The sequence below is a fragment of the Dipteris shenzhenensis genome, chromosome 24, assembly GCF_047967505.1.
Source record: "Dipteris shenzhenensis isolate YYH24624 ecotype China chromosome 24, Dip_SZ_1.0, whole genome shotgun sequence".
NCBI classification, from domain to species: Eukaryota; Viridiplantae; Streptophyta; class Polypodiopsida; order Gleicheniales; family Dipteridaceae; genus Dipteris; species Dipteris shenzhenensis.
Window position 1 is genome coordinate 21,401,472 of NC_141619.1, and position 24,127 is coordinate 21,425,598.

The 24,127-nt window shown below is 47.2% G+C and overlaps 1 protein-coding gene across 4 annotated transcripts in view; it reads left to right on the plus strand.

Annotated features, from left to right (window-relative positions):
* Positions 1 to 24,127, plus strand: part of LOC147886356 (Rab3 GTPase-activating protein catalytic protein) — a 129,108-nt gene that overhangs the window by 32,330 nt on the left and 72,651 nt on the right. For all 4 annotated transcript variants that reach the window (XM_087395211.1, XM_087395212.1, XM_087395213.1 and 1 more), the window contains one exon: positions 7,857 to 8,028. In XM_087395211.1, coding sequence (XP_087251337.1) covers positions 7,857 to 8,028 — 172 coding nt within the window. The remainder of the gene's footprint in view (positions 1 to 7,856; positions 8,029 to 24,127) is intronic.

A 24,127-nucleotide genomic window follows, 5' to 3' on the forward strand; every position in this document is an offset into this window, starting at 1 on the left:
TCGCTACGGAACACCTCCTCTCTGATCTGAACACACCCTTCAAAGTCACATTTTGCTGGTCACCCGAACGGTCCACTCCTCGCACACGCTCCTCCTCAAAGACACCTCTGAACAGCACCCTATTCCTCCTCTTTGTGTTCTGGCTCAACTCTCCCTCCGCTCCTCGGGTTTCAAGCCAACTGTGGCTCTGATACCGTGTGAGAAGTGAAGCGGAAATGAATGGAAGAGAGAGAGAGAGAGAGAGAGCACGCCTCACACACATCACATCGAGAAAGAGGGAAAGGAGAAAGAAAGAAAGAAAGAAAGAAAGTTTATTAAAGTCTTCGGGAGACCGATGGGTCTATGAGACTGTGAAAATCCTGATACAACGAGCTGTGGTAGTGGAGCTACTAAACGAGCGTCCATACCAATGCAAAATGCAAAAAATGCAAAAAATGCAAAATGGCAGTAGTAGGCCGCAGTACTAAGTCCTAAGTACAACATAGTCATGTCGATGGTCGACTATATATCAATCTCAGCATCATCATCAATATCATCATCATTCCCAGCAACAACAAGATATCAGGATGGATGAGGCAGTGGAGGCATGAAGTCGGCAATAGAGTGCTGTCGGCCACTCAGAGGTGCGAACCTGGCACGTCTCCTGGTCGTAGCTCTCCGTCTAACCAGGGCTACTGTGACCCTTGTCGGTCGGGCTCCGACTCGATGTCTCCAAGTGTGATCTGTGTGTCGACCCTCTGTCTGAGCTGTCGGGTCACGGGCTCCAGGTCACAGTCACGTCGAGGCCTTGTCTCGTTGGGGTCCATGTGATCTAGCTGAAAGAACTCCGTGATAGAGCTCTGAGAGGGATCAACTGAGGAAGAAGTCTGCTCCTGTCTCCGTGCTCGGAGTATCCTCTCGCGGTGTCTAAGTGCCTCATGAATGAAACCTGCAAAACACCGTTGGTCTGGGTAGGAGAGGAAACGGGCTAAAATCCCATAACTATCTCTAAAGAGGCAGTGGAAACATCCTCGGATCTCATAGTACACAGGACATGTGAAGAATCAACCTCCTGTATGTCACATAGTGTGCATATGTGCCGCTCCTTGGGTAGTCGCTCTGCTCTGCCGCTCTCGATACGAAGTCTGTGTGAAGAGACCTGAAACTGCCCAAGAGAGAGATCCTCATCGAGTGGGGTAGGTGAATCTGTGTATCGTGGTGGGTCCTAGAAGGGAGGTAGTCTATCCATGTGGAGCCCCAATCGCTCAAACCATCTCTCTGTACGTGCATACCAGCACCTCTGGTCTCCTCCTGCTGCAAGTGCCATAGAAGAGGATAGACCTATCCATGGTAGCCTGCTACGCCCCGAGGTATAATCCCCATATTCCCTAACTCGGTACATATATGTGATGACCTGAAATGCAGCATCTACCTGTAAAGGGGGTGACCCAAACTCAACCTGAATGATCTGGTGAGGAATGGATGACTTACCACGAATCATCCGTGATAGCATGAGAACCTGTAGCCGCTCCACACGGGCCCACTCTGTATCCGACAAGTCTGGCCCCCAACAAGGACTACCGTACATCCCTGCTGGGCGAGCCAAGGAGTCAAAAAGCAACCCCTTGGTTGTGGATTCTGAAAGTGTGAGCGGAAGCACTGCCTCTCTAGCCTGGCCAATGAGGCATACCCTCCACTCAAGCGTGCCTGCATCGCGGGTCTCATAGTGAAGCTCGGTTTGGAGAAGATAACCCCAAGATAAGTGTATGATGAAACTATCTCAACAGATGACCCCGCAACTGTGAACTGCTCCGGGCGCATGATGGCTCGAGATGTATTGAAGATCATGACCTTGGTTTTACCCAGGTTGACCTTCAAATCATGAGACTCACAAAAGGACTGTAGTGCGTCTAGGTGTCTCTAAAGCCCCTCTGTTGAGGAAGACAAGAGGGCCACGTCATCTGCATAGAGCAAAATCTGGATCAGCGTGCCCGCAAGAGAGCAACCTACACCCCTCTGTGTCTGCATCATTGTCTGAAGCTCGTCAATGTAGAGGCCAAACAAGGTAGGCGACAAAGGATACCCTTGTTTGACCCTGATGGTACTCATGATCTCGTTTGTCCACCCGGATCATGCCCGAACTTTGCCAGAAACTCTCTCGTAAAGGGCCATGATAGCCCAAATGATCTCCTGGTCATAACCCAAGTCCTGTAGGCGCCGTATGAGGCGGGCTCTCGAGACTGTGTCAAATGCCTTGCAAAAATCCACAAAGCAACAATAAACCCTCTGCTTCCGTGACCTCGCCTCCTCGATGATACATCTGAGCGTCAGAATGTGGTCTGTGGTTCCATGATCACGTCGGAATCTGGCCTGTCCTGCTGCTCTGAGTCCTCGACACTCTGCAAGTCTGCTAACCTCGGAGTCAAGTACTGATGCATAAATCTTGGACATGACATGTCCAATCATAATGGTCCTGTAGTTCTTCGGGCTCATGGGATCCCTTGCCTTGTGGATGGGTGAGATAGTGTTAATGGTCCAAGTGTGTGGAAATCCCAAACAAACCGCTTCATTAAAAAGCTTTGCTAAGATCGGGGCTAGGAGGTTAATCCCATATGCAATGAACTCAGTGCATAGTCCCTCATGATCCTTCGCTCGGCCATTATGAAGTTTCATTACAGCATCCTTTACCCCTCCTCTAGTGAAGAGGGTGCAAGATGTGGGACGAGGCATGTGAGAGGCTAGGGACTGGCTGATTTGGGATGTCATAAAGTGTGCGTGCATAATCAAATCAGATCTTGGTGTCAGTGAGTGGCGGAGGGGACCGTCCTTCTAGAAATCTCCGCCAGAAGTCCTTAGAGTTGTTACTAAACAAAATGTTTAGTAGCTCCTCCTCGTTTCGACGAACGAAGTCTAGTTTCTTCCTCCGTACCAGTCTACGGTATTCACGTAGCGTATCTAGTGCGCTCGAAAGACTGTTTTTGGTTTCGAATCTGAGTTGACGGCGTAAGGCCTTACACTCATCATCGTACCAACTATTACAGGGTACGGTTCCAGGGGGTGGTGGGCGGGTGGAGCAGATGGTGTGGGGAAAAGCGTGAATGGCAGCCTCGTGTAGTGAGCGGGTGACAAGGGCAGCATGATCCTCTAAAAGGGGTATGAAGTCAATATAAGCGAGAAGTATGTACAGACGGCCGGAGTAAGAAGGTGAGTGATCCCGATCAAAGCGTATATCGTGGTAGGTGGAGTAAGCACTGAGTGGGGTGGAAGGTGCTGTGCGAAGGGAGGTGGAGATGCGAAAGAAAGGCACAAAAGAACTACAAGTGATCTTTGGAGAAACCCCGCTATAACGGGGGAAAAACCTATGAACAAATAGGCTGCTCGAGAGCTCAACGGGGCAGCTCAGTAACCACCAAAATTGGAGGCACAAGGAATGGATGGACTGCTCCACAACCCTGCTGTTGAGGTGCTACATTGGGCTGGCTATGCTCCTCCACCAGGCACCAGAATGAGATGAACAAAACACAAGGGGGGGGGGGGGGGGGGGGGGGGGGGGGGGCTATATATAGCCCCACAGCCTCCTAGTTGGCCAGCAAGGAGCAGGGCCGACCAGCCTGCTAATGTGGGCTGACCCACAGCCCTAGGGGCTGACCCCCTACAGCCTACAAAAGAGGGGCTGTCCAGGCCCTAAAGAGAGGGCTGTCCCGTCTGCCCTCCAGCCGAACGGCATGGGGCCTATGGCCGACCCCTCCTGCCCTATAAACAGGGCTGAACCCCCAGCCTATAGAGGGGCTGACACAAGCCAAGGTGGCCGAGGCCCAGCCTCTGCTCTCCAGCGCTTAGCTAGGGTGCTTGTAAGGGCACATCCATGGCAGCCCAACAGGGCAGATCTGCCCATACTGCTCCACACCTCTCCTAGGAACCTCCATGGACCCACAAGAGGAGTGCTTCTGTTGGAATCCAGCATATGATTTCTGAGTCTTCTGGGGATCTTGAGACTGTCGCTGACCTTGATTACCGGAGTTTTTTCGAAACCTTGTGTTATCTTGAGGGCGAGCACCTTTGGCCATAGTAGAGTTCTGTGTGCGATTAGCACTCTGCGTCCCTGTGTTTTGGAAATCTGTAATGCGCTCTGCGTAAGCAATAGCGCCAGCTGTGGTGGTGATGTTGCTTTAAGGACATCAATGCGTAACGAGGGATTTAGGCCTGAGATGAAAGCATGAAGGCGATCATCCTCAGTTAAACCATCAATCTCTAGCACTAATGTGGTGAACTGAGTATATGGTCATAGGCTTGCCATTCTACTCTTGGACTTTGAGAAAGCTTATGACAGAGTAGACTGGGGATATGATAGTCTCACTTGATGCACCCTTCACCAACATAGAGTTCATGACTGCTCTCTCTGCCCTTCACAAGGGCAAGTGTCTTGGCTCAGATGAACTTACTCCTTTTTTTATTTCTTTCTGGGATCAGATTGGGGATCACATTACCTCAACCGTGCAAGGAGGCGTTTGGGACTTGGGTGAGTGCCAGACTCACTTACGGAGGGCCTCATTCATCCTATCCCAACAGCGGGTTGCAGGAATTTAGTGTCTTAGTCCGATCACTTTGTTGGGTACTTTGTACAAAATCTTAGCAAAAGCAATCAGCCTACGGTTGCAGCCCTTTCTTCCAGATCTTATACATGATATGCAGATGGGCTTTGTGCATGGCAGGAGCATCTTCGATAACATCTTCTCATTCTGGGAGGCTTTCGACTGGGCCATGTATATGGTCATAGGCTTGCCATTCTACTCTTGGACTTTGAGAAAGCTTATGACAGAGTAGACCGGGGATTTCTAGAGGGTACCCTTGTTCGCTTTGGATTCAAAGATGCATGGATCAGAGGGGTGTCAGCTCTCTACAGATCAGCCCATAGTCAAGTTCTTATTGGTGGGGTTAGGGGAGACAGGTTTCAGATTACCAGATTAGTCCGTCAGGGATGCCCTTTAGCCCCCTTTCTCTTTTTACTTGTGGCTGAAGCTATGAGCTATTACCTTAGAGCTCAAGTTGATATTATAGGGCTGAGAGAGAGGCTTCCGTTGAGGCAGGAGAATGAGCTCTTGGATAGTGAGTTGGTAGATGACACGGCTGTTTTTTTGGATGCCATACCACAGACACTCACCTCATTCAGGACAGTCTTGGATTTGTTTTGCACTGCAGCAGGGGCTCATGTCAATTGGAACAAATCTAATGGCTTTTGGATTAATGATGAGGACACTCCTGACTGGGGGAATGACATAGGATGCACTTGGATTCAGAGCATCAGGTACCTAGGATGCCAGGTTGGCGTGGGCATCTCTTCAGCACAGCAATTTGCTCCCGTGTTGGAGAGCATTTGGAGAGCATCAGGAGGAAACTCATTTTTTGGAGTTCTATCTGACTTGACCTTGCATCTAGAGTAGTGGTTGTGAACCATGTATTATTGGCTACTGCCTAGTTTGTTTGCTTGTGTTGGTGCAGATCTAAAGGTTGTATCTCTCCGCTCATGAGACCTATCAAGAACTTCCTATGGAGTGGGTTAGATGGCACCTCATATGTTGTAGCCAGGGTGGCTTGGGAGACCCCCATTCTCCCCACAAGGGAAGGTGTCAATATTCTTGTAGTGAGAGAATTGATGCCTAGACATGAGCCTTGGAAAGATTTTTTCTTACACAGCATTCAGTCTTGTACACCATCTCATGGGGGAGATTGGATGGACTCGAGATGGATCTTTACTTCAGTCCATCTTAGATCTTCCTCTTCCCCTCTCATGTCTGCCATTCTAAAAGCTTGGGGCAGCTTCAGAGGCACTCTTCGGAGAGTTCCACCCTTCTCTCACGAAGAAACAGACATGTAGCCGATCATGTGGAATGACTCTAATTTGGATGAGCATGGCAGATCACTAGGAGTGTCACATTACATGCAGTGGTCTAGATGGGAGAGGGGATGCGCTTCCACAGTAGGTGCTTGCAAGGTTTTTAGGAAGCTTCTTAAGGATCAGAGACTCTTATTAGTTGGCCACCTCAGAGGGAGTGCAGTCAGGATAATGTAGCAGATAGAGGCAGCCATACCAGCAGAGTGGATAGATACAGATGACATGCCGATCACAGAGTCCACTTGGTTGGGAGCTTTCATGGGGACGGGTATTCCTTTATAGGTTATTGCCTTGCGGGATGCACATGAGGAGACCCTTGTCTCTGATATTCAGTCGGGAGGCAGACTTCTTAGATTTTCAAATGATATTTTTTTGGAGGTTGCCTTCCAGTCTGTTAGGATTGTAGGTTACATGAAGGGGGGCACGGACTCACAGTGGTATCGTGATCCTAACCCTTGGGTCTTGGAGACTGTGGTTGTATGGTGGTTCCTCCATTAGATTCTTGCAGTGGGACCTAGGCGAGTGGAAATGGATTGATGAAGGGCACCAAGAGAAGAGCATCCCCTTCTTTCGTTACATAGTTAGAAATGCCAAGAGATTTCACCTTAGCAGTAGAGGTTGGAGGCCCTCCAGAGCTCCTCATTGGGATAGTTTTCAGATTTCTGCAGAGGTGCAGAAAAACTTTTGAAGTAGGCTTTGGAAATCCCTTAGGAATAGAAAGATCACTCTCTTCTTTTAGATTTCTATTCATGGAGGGATTGTAGTGAACCTGTGGAGATCCAGGTTCGGGGCTGACCCTACTTGTCCTCGATGCCACGCAGCAATTCAATCAGTTCAGCACTTCCTCTGGGAGTGCAGACAAGCAAGGACGATCTGAAAGGGTGTTTCTAGGATGTTTAGCATATTTCATAGAACACCTCTTTTCATGACTTGGGGATCAGTGGCATGGCTATCTCTTACTGGCCTTTAGGTGTTTTTCGAGGGGCATGGCTCAAACTCAGCTTTCATTATACGACGATACTCTGTGGAGTCATGTTCTCTCCAGGATGTTCCCTTCACTCCTTTCAGAGCTGCTGATGCCTCGGTAGACAAATCATGGGAGATCCTGGCTAGCATTGCAGCTTGGCATATTTGGAGGGCCAGATGTACAGAGGCGATGGAGGGTTTCCAAGTTCACCCTTCCCAGTCTATGGCGAGTATATGGACTGATACTATACACACACCAATGGCCATCTGGGCGAGCATGCAGGAGTCTCCCAGAGCAGCTACAGCCAAGAGAGATACTTTTTTCAGAGTTTGGAGAGGATCTCCTTTCTTCTCTAAGTCTCCTTCAGGGTTGAGGTGGCATTTTCAGCCTCCACCTTGGATTTTGTTAGCTCTTTTTGAGCTGATTTTTTTTCCTCATGCATGGCATGATGTACTCCCGCATTAGAGCTTGCTCTTGTGGTTTCATTCATACTTAATGAAATAATCTTTTTGCAAAGAAAGCCAAACAACCAAAAATGTTTTCCAAAAGAAGCACTGGGGAAACGAGCCACACACACACACACACACATGTAGTTTTGGTATTCAAATGACACTTTTGGCTATAGTCATTTGGTTCTCCTTTGTGGTGTGTGAACACTTTTAGCTATGAATTATAGGCATGATGATTCTTTTTTTAATTTTCCAATAGGAGTTTCATGTCATTTTCTCTTTAGCAGCATAGCATTGCATTCTCGTCAGGATGATTCTTTTTTCGTTCAAATATGGGTCTTATGTCATTTTCTCTTTAGCAGCACACCTATTTCTTATTGTCATTTTTTATCCCTTGGCTAACCTAGATCATTCAATAATGATAGCTAGAATCCATGGGGTGTAAGGCTGCCTTGTAATTAGTTATCTTTCAAGTTACTTAATATGTATCGTGCTTTTGAAATCTTTATAAATGGGATTTTAGCTCTCATAGTTGCCTCTAATTTTCTCCGTTGAATCTATCGTACAGTATTTGGCCTGCATTTGTACCTGTGCACGATCCCACTCGCAGAGCATACAGGGGCATACAAGGCATGAGAGGTCCATACTCTAGGAGTTTTGAAGCAGACCGCCTTGGAAGCCAGGTGCCAGTGAAGCTGATGCATCTAGAAGGCCTTTATGATCTCTTCATCACAAAATTGGTGAGTCATTTGTGGCTCCACCATCCAATTTATGTTTATTGAACCATTTTTAAAAGAGGCTGCATGGATGATAGATGATTATTTCTTTCTGGATGAGGAGGCAAAGAAGAAGTATGCTGGTTTGATCAAAGTGCATCTGGATTAAGAACAAATGTATGACTAGACGAACCAACATTTAATAGGGTTGTGTCCAGACAATGAATTTACATAGAATGAATCTTTAGTGAAACGTTTATGTAGCAAAGGGTAGGGGCAGATCAGAGAAAGGGAAAATCGAAGAGCGGAAGGGCAAAGGGTGAAGGTGAAAAGGGGAAGCAATGGTTCCAAGGTCGGAGCTCTGATACCAATGTAGAAAAGGGGGTAGGGCCAGATTAGAGGAAGAGGATAGAAGAGCAGAAGAGAGAGAGATTGAGGGGGAGAAGGAAGGTGAAGAGGTAAGAGAGAGAGAGAGAGAGAGGACGAGGTGGGAAGGGGAGAGAGAGAGAGAGAGAAAGAAAGAAAGAAAGAAAGTCTATTAACGTCCACTGGAGACCAAAAGGTCTATGGGATAGCAAGAAACCTTCTAGTAGGGAGGGCACATGGCAGCTTCCAAGGAGTGCAAAAAGCAACCCTCATTATTTTAGAGTGCCTACATAATAGTTTGAAAGAGTAAATAGCCATTCATTAGTTTAAGACGGAGAGTCTTTTGGTTTTGATTTAAACTCTTTGATTAGGGCTATGCCTTCACAGTAAACTGCCCATTTTCGATCCTTTCGGGCAGCCTTGACTTTAGCTAATTCAGTTGCCTTATTCTTGAGTTGAGCTTGTGTAAGCTCCTCTGCTATCCATACTTTGGTACCCTTCAGCTTGTAAGATTGTCGAAGAAGCTTGATCCGCATATCTTTTGACTTCAGTGTAAGGATTGCATGACCTTTATAGTGCATAATAGAAGTTGGCCTGGAGTCATCATCATCCTGCTCATCATCATCCACCCATTCAATGTTGGGCAAGCTTGCTTTGATCTTTGTCAATATTTCACTATATGTGTCCTTCTCTTTGTCCCAATCTTCTGGGAGTCCCCCTATCTTCAGCGCATTATCACTTCTAGGTTCGTGGTCTTTGATCTCTGCTTGAATATCAAACTTGCTTTGGTGTCCACTTCCACGACCACTTCCTTCTTAGCAGTTTGTACTTCAATGTGAACAAGATCTTTGACTGTAGAGACTAGCTGCGGGGTAGGGGGGGAATCCTTGATCTTGGTCAGGTGATCATCAACAAGCTAGATTGAGTTAAGGCCTTTGAAGATTGGTCATAGAACTCGTAGAGCTACTTCTCAACTCTTATTTTAAATGACTAGTACATGCCTTCTGCTCTCAAGCATTCCATTTTTATTGGGGACTTGGCATTCTTTACAATGGAGGGTGCAAGTCTTCAAAAATATGTAAAATTAGACCAGAAAACACTGCCATTGCACTAACTCATAATTTTTGTTGGCACGTTTGGAGATAGGTTCTCGTCCCTTGTAGTCTAGATTTTGGCAACAAAATCGTTTGTTATGGATTTATATATCCTGAATGGAGTACAGATGCATGTATTCTGTTGGCTGCTTGTTTTGTGAGCACCAATAAAGTGCACAAAGTTGTTTGCATTGAAGATGGTTAAGCTGAAGCCTTTTTGGCGCTACAAAGGTTAGGCTAGTCATCTCAGAATAGTACTGCTGCTACTGCAAAAGAATTTGGAGTTGTCCTCGCTACCAATGGTTTATCAAGATTAATAGTTTTAAGTAATGTATCTGAAACAGTTGAGACATATGAAACCATCTTCAAGCTTTTTGCCCGATTACATGGCTTTCTGGATCATCCTTTTATCTAAAGCATAACTATTTAGCAGAGCAGTCACATGCATAATGTATGGAAAGATTCAGAAAAAGGTAAAAAATCCTAAAAATGATCTCATTTACCTGCCTGTTTTAGTGTTGACCATTCAACTTCACGTGGATGGTAAGTCAACCTGAAATCCTTTGGCTGAAATCAAATAATAATTCCACCATGGGGCATCAATAATAAAAATATGGTTTCATATAGCACACAGTTGACAAGAGTGTTGCCTAAAAACACCATCATGAATAGCCTACATGGGGTCTGAAAATATCCCTTGATAAACTATGGTAGGTCATTAATGACTCAGGCCAAATGGCAAGGTTGACTCTTCATAACGTCTCTGGATGTATCTTCTTACAGAGTTGGTCTGGTGATCTCAGTTAGCATTGTGCTTCACCAAAACAACTTACAAGTTCTCCATCTTAGGTGAATTGTTTTATAGCTACTTTAATTGGCTGTTTATAATTTTCGCAATGTGGAGTCTCCCACCTTGAAAGGATTGTGCTTCCCATGGTGACTTGCTTGGTGCATGTTTATAATTTGGTGTGTCTGACCACTACAGTGTCAGTACTGTGATTTACTTTCTCATAGGTTGTATCTCATAAGGTAGATCATCAGAAGTATATCGGTCCCTACTATAGGGAATGAGTAGTATCACAACATGCTACATACATTGGCATTATGCTTATACACATTTTATGCATACCTTAGCATAAATTTGTTAGCTACAATACAAGATATAAAAGAGGAGGAGTCATGATATTGTACCTCCAAACATAGATGCAAGTACCCTTTATGGTTAAAAGATACTTTGCCATTTTTCAATTTCCAAGGGCTTTTAGTGTAAATTCATATAACAAGCTCATTCCAAACCTCCAGATCCTCACATACTTGTGATAGCTGGCATTTGTGGGCAACTTGTGCCTGTGCATTAAACTTGCCTTTGGAAAATTGTGTGAGGTCTATTGATTTGATAGCACATTCACTATTATCACCTTAATGCTTTCCCTCAACTTCAAAAGATCATTGAATAAAAAATGATTTGAGGACTATGTTGACAAATGTTAAAATTACAAACTTCGATGACACTCCCAGATGTATGCTTATCTTGTGGGCATTCCCTATCCATGCTTTGCTCCATGCAATGGAGCTCTACATCCATCTGGGCATGGCTTTGCCAACATATTTCTGCAACCTTATTGAAGTTTGGGTTACTTTGAGGATTTTGTGCAATTCGGCTCATACCCTAGAGTTTGTAAACACATTACATCTTGCAGAGTTTTTTGTAGTGTTACTATACAGTCGTTCTGGTTGTATTTGCTATTCTTTTGAGAAAAGAGACATGTTAAGTAAAATAAACCGCCTAGCTGTAGGGGTCCATGTGATCTGGCTGAAAGAACTCCATGATAGAGCTCTGAGAGGGATTAACCGAGGAAGAAGTCTGCTCCTGTCCACGTGCTTGGAGTATCCTCTTGTGGTGTCTAAGTACCTCATGAATGAAACCTGCCAAACAACGCTGGTCTAGGTAGGAGAAGAAACGGGCCAAAATCCCATGGCTATCTCTGAAGTGGCAGTAGAAATGCCCTCGGATCTCATAGTAAACAAGACACCTGAAGATGAAATGCTCCTCTATCTCAACCACCCGCATGTCACACATTGTGCATATGCGCCTCTCCCTGGGTAGTCGCTTTGCTCTGTTGCTCTTGATACGAAGTTTGTGTGAAGAGACCCGAAACTGCCCAAGAGAGATCCTCAGCGAGTGGAGTAGGTGAATCTGTGTGTATCCTGGTGGGTCGATGAAACCCTCCACTGTGATATGTAAGAAGTGATCTCTGTAGAAGCTAAGCTTCATTGGTAGTTTACTTGGTCCCAACCAGGTCCGAAATGTGTGTAGCTGTAATAGATCCTCACGGATAACCTGGTTAACCCGTGTGATAGGAGGGGAGAAAACATAGCAACCATGCTGTATTGGAAGGGAGGTAGTCTATCCATGCGGAGCCCCAGTTACTCAAACCATCTCTCTATGTGTGCATACCAGCACCTCTGGTCCTCTCCTGCTGCAAGTGCCATAGAAGAGGACAGAGCTATCCGTGGTAAGCCTGCTACGTCCAAAGGTGTAATCCCCATATTCCCAGACTCGGTACAGATACGTGATGACCTGAAATGCAGCATCTAGCTATAAAGGGGGTGACCCAAACTCAGCCTGAATGATCTGGTGAGGAACGGATGGCTTACCACGAATCATCCGTGATAACATGAGAACCTGTAGCCGCTCCACACGGGCCCACTCTGTATCCAACAAGAGTCTGGCCCCCAACATAGGTTGCCGTACATCCGTGCTGGGTGAACCAAGGAGTCAAAAAGCAACCCCTTGGTACATGGATCTTGAAAGTGCGAGCGGAAGCACTGCCTCTCTAGTCTGGCCAATGAAGCATACCCTCGCTCAAGCGTGCCTGCATCGCGGGTCTCATAGTGAAGATGGGTCCAAAAAAGATAACCCCAAGATAAATGTATGATGAAACTATCTCAACAGGTGACCCATCAAATGTGAACTGCTCCTGGCGCATGATGGCTCGAGATGTATTGAAGATCATGACCTTGGTTTTATCCAGGTTGACCTTCAAATCATGAGACTCACAAAAGGATTGTATTGCGTCAAGGTGTCTCTGGAGCTCCTCTACTGAGGAAGACAAGAGAGCCACGTCATCTGCGTAGAGCAATATCCGGATTAGCGTGCCTGTAAGAGAGCAACCTACCCCCCCTGTGTTTGCATCATTGTCTCAAGCTCGTCAATGTAGAGGCCAAACAAGGTAGGCGATAAAGGACACCCTTGTTTGACCCCGATAGTGCTCATGATCTCGTCTTCCACCTAGATCTTGCCCAGACTCTGCTTGAAGCTCTCTCGTAAAGTGCCACGACAGCCCAAATGATCTCCTGGTCATAACCCAAGTCCTGCAGGTGCCGTATGAGGCGGGCTCTCAGAACCGTGTCAAATGCCTTGCAAAAATCCACAAAGCAACAATAAACCCTCTGCTTCCGTGCCCTCGCCTCATCGATGATACATGTGAGCGTGAGAATGTGGTCCATGGTTCCATGATCACGTCATAATCTGGCCTGTCTTGCTGCTCTAAGTCCTCGACACTCTGCAAATTTGGTAACCTCGGAATCAAGTATTGATGCATAAACCTTGGACATGACATGTCCAATCATAATGGTCCTATAGATCTTCGGGCTCATGGAATCCCCTGCAGCTAAGATCGGGGCTAAGAGGTTAATCCCATATGCAATGAACTCAGTGCATAGCCCCTCATGATCCTTCGCTCGGCCATTATGAAGTTTCCACGGCATCCTTTACCCCTCCTCTAGTGAAGAGGGTGTAGGATGTGGGGCGTGGCTTGTATGAGAGGTTAGGGACTGGTTGATTTGGGATGTCATAAAGTGTGCGTGCATAATCAAACCAGATTTGAGTGTCACTGAGTGGTGAGGGAGACCGTCGTTCTAGAAATTTGCGCTAGAAGTCCTTAGAGTTGTTACTAAACAAAATGTTCAGTAGCCCCTCCTCGTTCCGATGAACGAAGTCTAGTTTCTTTCTCCGTACTAGTCTACGGTACTCATGTAGCGTATCTGGTGCGCTTGGAAGATTGTTTTTGGTTTTGAATCTGAGCTGACGGTGTAAAGCCTTACACTCATCATCGTACCAGCTATTACAAGGTACGGTTCCAGGGGGTGGTGGGTGGGTGGAGCGGGTGGTGTGAGGGAAAGCATGAAGGGTAGCCTCGTGTAGTGAGTGGGTGACCAGGGCAACACGATCCTCTAAAAGGGGTACGAAGTCGATATAAACGAGAAGTATGTACAGACGGCCAGAGTAAGTAGGTGAGTGATCACGGTCAAAGCGTATATCGTGGTAGGTGGAGTAAGAGCTCAGTGGGGTGGAAGGTGCTATGCGAAGGGGAGTGGAGATGCTAAAGAAAAGATAGGTATGATCAACCCTTGGAGGGAGAGATGCTACTGTGAAGTCAGTGATGTGAGACGTGAAGGTAGGGGATCCCATGATGTAATCAACAATGCTGGATCCTCCCCCATGTGGAAAGCACGTGAAACCACTTGAGGCGGGCCATCTGTCAAGACCATTATAGATAATGAGATCATGCATCCTGCCGAGGTCTAATCGGGCCTGCCCATAAGATGTGAATGGACCTCATCTGTCAGCCGAAACCCGTAGCATACCTGCCTCCTCAAGGTCAATGTCTGGCAGTAGAGTGGAATCATCTTTGAAGTCGAGGAGTGGTACCTGACGGGCGCCTGTCCTCGCGTTGAAGTCCCTCACTAGGAGGACTTCTCTACGGCTAGAGAAGTCAACGATGGACTGATAAAGAGCAGCAAATGGGGATGTCTCATCCTCACCTCGGATATCTCTGGCAAAGTGGGAGGTCTCAGGGGGAAAGTAGCAAACTGCAATAAACAGATCCCGGCTGTCCATATGCCGAATCCGGATCCAAAGAAACCTGGAATGTGCATCTCTCTGCTCTACTGAAATGGTCCCCAAAAGTGTGGATCGGAAAAGGACTGCAAGTCCACCTGAACCTTGAACTCCCCCTGTATTCCTCGTCTCATCTCTGTAGGCAGGAGTCCCATGTATATCCGCTTACTACTGGAAGTTGGCACTCTAGACTCTGATGCGTCTCTGTATAAAAGACAATGTCATGACCTGTATAGGATTCCGAGAAGCTCCTTAGTTGTGACCATAGGGTACCATTACAGTTCCAAGTGGTGCAGGATAGGGTCTCGGATATCTGAGTCTCATAGACCCCGCTTCCCTATGTAGGGGAGGGGGTAGGTGCCCTACGGGGACCTATAAGAAGTCATCCCTCTCATACCACTGCCCACTTTCCCTCCTTCCGGGCCGATCCTGCTATTGTAGCAAAGAGCGTCTCTCCTCAACCTGTAGAGGGGTGAGGTCCTCATCCATGGAGATCGGCTTTCGAAGGAGTGACCTGCATCTTAGAGCTGAAAGTCATGCATGAGTGTCATGGAACCGTATGATTAGGGGTTGCTCTTGGTTGGGGTCTCTCCCCACCTGCCATGCCCTTTCTATCCTGTGCTTAGTCACACCTAGAGTAGCGGCAACGAAAGCAGTCGCATCTGCCATCGGTGTAGCCTCAATGCGTGGGATCCCGCGTACTCTGATGTTGAGAGCCTTGCTAGCTCTCTGCTGCTGCTCCATGAGGGTAGCTAAAACGGTTACCCTTGCGGGTTCCCGTTTGGCCACGTCAACCCATCTGGATGCCTCCTCAATAGCAGATTGCTACTCGCAATGTCATGTGCACGGATTGGTATCTGACGTGTACTAGGTACACAGAACTAGCTCAGGTTAGCCTGGGGAGGCTTAGAGCTAGGCAGGCTTGATTCTCGGGTTGAGTGGCAAGGGTACGAACTATTTATAGGTCTTCGCTATTTTTGGCGCCAGGGCCCGAGCCTATAAAAGAGGCCCAGGGGGTTCAGTTCTCAGTGTGCAGTTGGGAGCAAGTCTCGTTCCCAGGTGCTAGGTCTGATCCTGGATTGTGTCGCGGACGCGCGCCTGCATCTTAGCGTAGCCCAAGGCCCAGTGACAGATCCAGGGCTTCACAGCGCCACCTGGTGGTATGGGACACCAGGCTGGTTTGGATCTGATTGGGAGTTCGTGCCAGTAGCTCAGCTCGTGGCTCGGAGGGGACATCTTCTGATTCGGGATCACATCCCGTAGATGTCACGGTTGGGTGGTGAGCAGCCTGCTCAGTTCTGATGTTGTGTGTGGTTATTTTGCAGATCAGGGGTTTCAGGAGTGCTGGGACGTGTCAGTTGGTATCAGAGCCAACTCCTGGGGTAGGAACTTCTGATGCGAGAATTTTGACGGATTTCTTTTCCAGGTATGCCCTAAAATTCGAGATTTCCTGCTGCGTTTTTGCTGTCTACCTGGGGTAGAAGGGGTGAAGAAAGATCTGGAAAAGAAAGAAGAAGAGGAGTAAGAGAGAATCGAAATCTCTGAAGGCTTCGGAGAGAAGTTTAGAGGGAGGAGAAATTGAGCAGAAAGGTAGGAGAGATGTGCAGGAAATAGACAGCAAGGGAGGAAGAGATGCAGAGTCTAGGAAGGGGCGGAGTAGACGAGGCAGTAGGGGCTAGACAGCCTGTGTAGTAGGCTGTCCACAGCCAGCGCAACAGGCTGCGAACAGCCTGCGCCTAGGGCTGCGTGCAGCCTGCGCAGGACGGTGCTTTTTTCGAAAAAGCACCCCTCCAAAGCTGGAGGGGCTCGGCCTTTTTTGGAAGCCCAGCTTCCAAATAAGGCAGCCCTGCACCCTATATAGGTGGGGGCTGGGTGCTAGGCTACCCACAAGCAGCCTCGAGTTTCGAGCCCCTACCTCGATATCCGTGTCCAGCCAGCCTCGTCCGTACAGCCTGCGTCAGCATCGCCCTGTTTTCGATCAGCTTCTCGCATCTGCCCTTGCCTGTGTCAGCCCTGCACGGTTCTCGAAGCTTCTGCAACAGTCCGTACAGCTTCTGCAACAGCCGTACAGCCTGTACGGACTGTTTCGCCAGTCCCTGTACCTGCTGCTGCACCGAACAGTGACTGCGCCAGTACCTGCAGCCACCGTACGGCCTGCGTCAGCAGCCGTACAGGCCATGTCAGCAGCCGTACCAGCTACGCCCGCAACAGTACGGCCTGCGTCAGCAGACCGTACAGCTACTACTGCAGCCTGCGCATCCGGCTTGCGGGTTCGGGGAGGCTCCGTGACTCTGGGTCTTCCGATTCGCCAGATTTCAGCATCTCCTTCCGTCAGATTCATTCGGGACGGTTTTCTTCTGCACAGCTTCTGCAACAGTCCGTACAGCTTCTGCAACAGCCGTACAGCCTGTACGGACTGTTTCGCCAGTCCCTGTACCTGCTGCTGCACCGAACAGTGACTGCGCCAGTACCTGCAGCCACCGTACGGCCTGCGTCAGCAGCCGTACAGGCCATGTCAGCAGTCGTACCAGCTACGCCCGCAACAGTACGGCCTGCGTCAGCAGACCGTACAGCTACTACTGCAGCCTGCGCATCCGGCTTGCGGGTTCGGGGAGGCTCCGTGACTCTGGGTCTTCCGATTCGCCAGATTTCAGCATCTCCTTCCGTCAGATTCATTCGGGACGGTTTTCTTCTGCTCCATCCTCCTCTGTGTTTCGTTTCAGTCAGTTATTTCTCTCCGTTTGTAATCAACTCAGATTTCAGCCATGTCTGATGCTCAAAATCCTGAGTTCACCATGGGAGAGCAGGACTTAGATTACACTCCAGTGGGAGAGGTTGATCAGGGTCTCTATGACGACCTGATAACTGAGAAAGCCTTCAGTGAGTTTACGACTGCTCTTGATGGCAAATTCGAGCAGGTCAATGCTAATCAATCGGGGTTGACACAGCAACTCCAGGGGATACAAGCAACTCTGACTCTTCTGGCTAGCACGGTTCAGGCACTCACGCATGTGGATGCCATGGCTTCCGTGCTAGGCCCGAATATCACTCCGGATCCTTTTCCAGGTGACCAAAAATCAAGAACAAAGGAGGTAGTTGACACTTGGTTGCACAAGTGGCAAGTACACTTCCAATTTCACCCCTATCCAGATGAGAAAAAGATTCAGCTAGCAGCAGGGTTTATGTCAGGTAAAGCCTTGCTTTGGTGGAAAGAACTTCAGCCTAAGCCTGATACTTGGACAGAATTTGAGGGTATCTTCAGGAAGGACTTCCTGAAGAAGGAAGATGACTACGATATCGTCGGCAAGCTCAAGGCCCTCGATATGTCAAAATTAAATTTAACTTTTGAAGTCTATCTTCAAAGATTTAGGGATCTGCAAACCAGGGCCACTAAAATGGATCCTGTAACCTTGTTAGGTTTTTTCGTGGATGGTTTGCCAGACTCCTATAAGTTACAGATTAAGAATAACAAATGCACAACATTGCAGGAGGCCATGACATATGCGCGTATATATGATGATACCATGGCCGGTACCAAGGCAACCACAGTTACCGAAACGAGTGGAAAGAACAAACGCAAGTTCTTTCAGCATGCGACTGGTATTGGGGAGACGAAGTCTACGGACAACGCCTCCAGGAAAAGCTTAACTCCTGCGAAGAATGGTAAGGCCCGTTTCCTTCGCACTCTCAGGCTCAAGAAAGAAGGCCGATGTTTTTATTGCGAGGAGCGAGGCCACACAAAGAATGAGTGTCCTAAGTTGAAGAACCAAAAGTTGGTGCTAGGACCGAAGCTCCAGGCGGGTCCACGTACCGCAGCCAAGGGAGCCAACCAAGTCACGATGACAGGTATTTCAGTAAATGTCATTACCTGCCCCCTTTCTTGTAATTGTACCTTTAATACTTCGTTGTTTGGTTCCCATGATCTTTTCCGAGTTTATGGAGAAGTTAGGGACCAACAGGTTCACATTCTCTTTGATCCGGGCAGCTCTCACAATTTTGTTAATTACAAATTTGTGCAGAAGATGGGGCTGTCCACAGTACCTAGCGACCACACCTACGAGGTGCAGCTTCCAGCTGGGAAGCAGTTTTGGGATCGCAAGGTTGAAGCGCTTCCCATCCGGATTCAGGCCTACACGGGAGCTCTTACATGTTATGTTATGCATTTAGAGCATGTAGACTTGCTGATCGGGATAGAGTGGTTTAAAACCCACAATATTCAGATTGGATGGACGGAGCATACGCTTTCTTTTGTAGACAAGGACACCCAATTTTGTATTCAGTGTGATAAGATTCCCCCTTCTCAGGGGCCTATTGTATCTGCGATGCAGCTTCGGAATATATTAAACAATTCTCATTATGATGTCTATCAGTGTGTTTTGATTCCACTTTCTTCATTTGTTGTTTCGGTCATTAACAAAAATGAATTAAGTGTGTTTGAACACCGGGAATTGAGAATGTTGTTAGATAATTTTAAAGACATATTCCCAGCTCAACTGCTGGAAGGTTTACCTCCAGAACGGGCAGTAGATCATCGCATAGACTTAGTCCCAGGGGCTCAACCTATCAGTGTACCACCTTATAGGATGAGCCAGGTAGAGGAGGATGAGTTAGCTATCCAGCTTCAGGATTACCTGAATATGGGCTATATCCGCCCAAGTAAATCACCTTGGGGTGCACCTGTCCTCTTAAGAAAGAAGAAAGATTCTTCTTGGAGAATGTGTATAGATTATAAACGATTAAATAAAGTTACAATTAAGAACCGCTATCCTTTACCTCGTTCTGATGATTTGATAGACCGTTTGGCCGGAGCGAAGTATTTCACTAAGATTGATTTGCGCACGGGTTATCACCAAATCCGTATCTATGCTAAACACATAGATAGGACCGCATTCCGGACTAGGTATGATCATTACGAGTTCCTCGTATTACCTTTTGGTTTGACCAATGCTCCTGCTACTTTTCAGCAGATGATGAACGATTTGTTCAGAGATTATATGGGCAAATTTGTTGTCGTGTTCTTAGATGATATCTTGGTATATAGTAAAACGCTTGAGGATCATATAGGACACCTCCGGGTTGTCTTACTTGTACTAAGACAGCATAAGCTTTCTGCCAAGATGAGTAAATGTGACTTCTTTATGAAGGAGATCATTTACTTAGGACACAAGATTTCTTCTGAAGGTATTAGCATTGATCTGGATCGTATCCAGAAGGTTTTAGAATGGCCTATCCCTCAGACTGTGAAACAACTTCGTTCTTTCCTAGGATTTACGGTATTTCTTCGGAAGTCAGTGCGTGATTATTCACATATCACGGCACCCTTGACCAACATATTGAAAGGTCGTGGACATAGGTCTAGTCAACCGATCCCTTGGAATGATGCAATGAACAAGGCTTTTGAAACCTTGAAGTTTTCTATCAAGGAAGCACCTGTTCTTGCATTACCCGATCCTACCCGGCCTTATGTTTTAGAGGCCGATGCAAGTGGTTATGCGATTGGGGCACCTTGAAGTTTTCTATCAAGGAAGCACCTGTTCTTGCATTACCCGATCCTACCCGGCCTTATGTTTTAGAGGCCGATGCAAGTGGTTATGCGATTGGGGCAGCTTTATTCCAAGAGGGCAGACCTGTAGCTTTTGAGAGTAAGAAGCTAGACGACACCCAGTATCGTTGGCCCACACTTGAGAAGGAACTTTATGCTGTAGTGTATGCTCTCAAGGTTTGGAGACACTACTTGTATGGGTCAAAGTTCCTTGTATTGACTGATCACCAGTCAATTAAGTATGTGTGTGATGGATCAGAATTGAGAGGAAGGAAAGCTAGATGGGCAGAGCTAATGCATGATTTTGATTTCGAAATACGTTATCGTAAGGGTTCGTTGAATAGTGTGGCGGATGCCTTAAGTCGAGTTAAGTTTGTAAATGCTTTGTCATTTACGGAAATATCCTCAGACCTATTTCAATCCTTGAGAGGGCTATACGCAACTGATAGTCATTTCAGTTCTTATTGGCAGAGAGTCCAGGATGGGAGCTCCACGGTTGACCAAGACTCACACACATACTTAATTGAGTGGTGATCAGTCAATACAAGGAACTTTGAGCCATACAAGTAGTGTCTCCAAACCTTGAGAGCATACACTACCGCATAAAGTTTCTTCTCGAGTGTGGGCCAACGATACTGAGTGTCGTCTAGCTTCTTACTCTCAAAAGCTACAGGTCTGCCTTCTTGGAATAGAGCTGCCCCAATCGCATAATCACTCGCATCGGCCTCTAAAACATAAGGCCGGGTAGGATCGGGTAATGCAAGAACGGGTGCTTCCTTGATAGATAACTTCAAGGTTTCAAAAGCCTTGTTCATTGCATCATTCCAAGGGATCGGCTGAGTAGACCTGCGTCCACGACCTTTCAATATGTTGGTCAAGGGTACCGTGATATGTGAATAATCACGCACTGATTTCCGAAGAAATACCGTAAATCCTAGGAAAGAGCGAAGTTGTTTCACAGTCTGAGGAATAGGCCATTCTAAAACCTTCTGGATACGATCCAGATCAATGCTAATACCTTCAGAAGAAATCTTGTGTCCTAAGTAAATGATCTCCTTCATAAAGAAGTCACATTTACTCATCTTGGCATAAAGCTTATGCTGTCTTAGAACAAGTAAGACAACCCGGAGGTGTCCTATATGATCCTCAAGCGTTTTACTATATACCAAGATATCATCTAAGAACACGACAACAAATTTGCCCAGATAATCTCTGAACAAATCGTTCATCATCTGCTGAAAAGTAGCAGGAGCATTGGTCAAACCAAAAGGTAATACGAGGAACTCGTAATGACCATACCTAGTCCGGAATGCGGTCCTATCTATGTGTTTAGCATAGATACGGATTTGATGATAACCCGTACGCAAATCAATCTTAGTGAAATACTTCGCTCCGGCCAAACGGTCTATCAAATCATCAGAACGAGGTAAAGGATAGCGGTTCTTAATTGTAACTTTATTTAATCGTTTATAATCTATACACATCCTCCAGGAAGAATCCTTCTTCTTTCTTAAGAGGACAGGTGCACCCCAAGGTGATTTACTTGGGCGGATATAGCCCATATTCAGGTAATCCTGAAGCTGGATAGCTAACTCATCCTCCTCTACCTGGCTCATCCTATACGGTGGTACACTGATAGGTTGAGCCCTTGGGACTAAGTCTATGCGATGATCTACTGCCCTTCCTGGAGGTAACCCTTCCGGCAGTTGAGCTGGGAATACGTCCTTAAAATTATCTAACAACGTTCTCAATTCTCGGTGTTCAAACACACTTAATTCATTTTTGTTAAGTACCGAAACAACAAATGAAGAAAGTGGAATCAAAACACACTGATAGACATCATAATGAGAAGTGTTCAATATATTTCGAAGCTGCATCGCAGATACAATAGGCCCCTGAGAAGGGGTAATCTTATCACACTGAATACAAAATTGGGTGCCTTTGTCTACAAAAGAAAGCGTATGCTCCGTCCATCCAATCTGGATATTGTGGGTTTTAAACCACTCTATCCCGATCAGCAAGTCTACATGCTCTAAATGCATAACATAACAAGTGAGAGCTCCCGTGTAGGCTTGAATCCGGATGGGAAGCGCTTCAACCTTGCGATCCCAAAACTGCTTCCTGGCTGGAAGCTGCACCTCGTAGGTGTGGTCGCTAGGTACTGTGGACAGCCCCATCCTCTGCACAAATTTGTAATTAACAAAATTGTGAGAGCTGCCCGGATCAAAGAGAATGTGAACCTGTTGGTCCCTAACTTCTCCATAAACTCGAAAAAGATCATGGGATCCAAACAACGAAGTATTAAAGGTACAATTGCAAGAAAGGGGGCAGGTAATGACATTTACTGAAATACCTGTCATCGTAACCTGGTTGGCTCCCTTGGCTGCGGTACGTGGACCTGCCTGGAGCTTCGGTCCTAGCACCAATTTCTGGTTCTTCCGCTTAGGACACTCATTCTTCGTGTGGCCCCGCTCCTCGCAATAAAAACACCGGCCCTCTTTCTTGAGCCTGAGAGTGCGAAGGAAACGGGCCTTACCATTCTTCGCAGGAGTTAAGCTTTTCCTGGAGGCGTTGTCCGTAGACTTCGTCTCCCCAATACCAGTCGCATGCTGAAAGAACTTGCGTTTGTTCTTTCCGCTGGTCTCGGTAACTGTGGTTGCCTTGGTTCCGGCCATGGTATCATCATATATGCGCGCATATGTCATGGCCTCCTGCAATGTTGTGCACTTGTTATTCTTAATCTGTAACTTATAGGAGTCTGGCAAACCATCCACGAAAAAACCTAACAAGGTTACAGGATCCATTTTGGTGGCCCTGGTTTGCAGATCCCTAAATCTCTGAAGATAAACTTCAAAAGTTAAATTCAATTTTGACATATCGAGGGCCTTGAGTTTGCCGACGATATCGTAGTCATCTTCCTTCTTCAGGAACTCCTTCCTGAAGATACCCTCAAATTCTGTCCAAGTATCAGGCTTGGGCTGAAGTTCTTTCCACCAAAGCAAGGCTTTACCTGACATAAACCCTGCTGCTAGCTGAATCTTTTTCTCGTCTGGATAGGGGTGAAATTGGAAGTGTACTTGCCACTTGTGCAACCAACTGTCAACCACCTCCTTTGTTCTTGATTTCTGGTCACCTGGAAAGGGATCCGGAGTGATATTCGGGCCTAGCACGGAGGCCATGGCATCCACATGCGTGAGTGCCTAAACCGTGCTAGCCAGAAGAGTCAAAGTTGCTTGTATCCCTTGGACTTGCTGTGTCAACCCCGATTGATTAGCGTTGACCTGCTCAAATTTACCATCCAAAGCAGTCGTGAACTCACTGAAGGCTTTCTTAGTGATCAGGTCGTCATAGAGACCCTGATCATCCTCTCCCACTGGAGTGTAATCTAATTCCTGCTCTCCCATAGTGAACTCGGGAGTGAACTCGGGATTCGGAGCATCAGACATGGCTGAATACTGACTCGATTACAGGCTGAGAGAAATAGCTGGGAGAATCGAAGCTGGAAGGAGAAGAGTAGAGGAAAAAAACCGTCCCTCGAAGATGTGGCGAAATCAGAGAAGCTAGCTGGAAAAAAGATGTCGTGCCCTGACGATCAGCTCGCGTAGGTGATGGTGTACTTCTGCAGGTCCGCTGCAGGCCGTACAGTACGGAATATCTCCTGCTGTTGCAGCCGTTTCGTGGAGGCAAATCTCAGGCGGCAGAGGCAGGTCGCAGAGCTGCTGCTATTGCAGCCGTAACTAGATGGCGGAACTCTGGTAGGAGCAGGCTGTTCTTGCGCTGTCAAGCTTGAGACTATGGCTAGACTTGAGGTCTCGCCAGTCTTTATAGAAGGTAGCACGGCTATTCTGGAGGCTGTGCTTTCTAGAAAAGCCTAGCCACGCTTTCCAGAAAAGCTTGCCTCCCAAAATTGGAGGCTTGAGGCTAAATTTAGCATGCACCCCCTCCAATCTTGGAGGGTCGATGCTTTTTTCTGCCCCACCTTCCAAACTTGGAAGGTGGTGCTTTTTCGCACCTCAGCCACCCCTAGATGCTACTGGCTGCTCCCTGCTCAGCCTGACGCACTCCCTGCCTGGGCCGAATCCTGCACCAACAGATGGCGCACTCCTCAGCCTCACCTACCAGCGACACCTACCTGTGTGCAGCCTTGACCAGCATCCCGATTCCATCTCCTACCTAACAGCCCTGTTTCGCCTCTCTTCCACACTCTCCTAGCTAGAA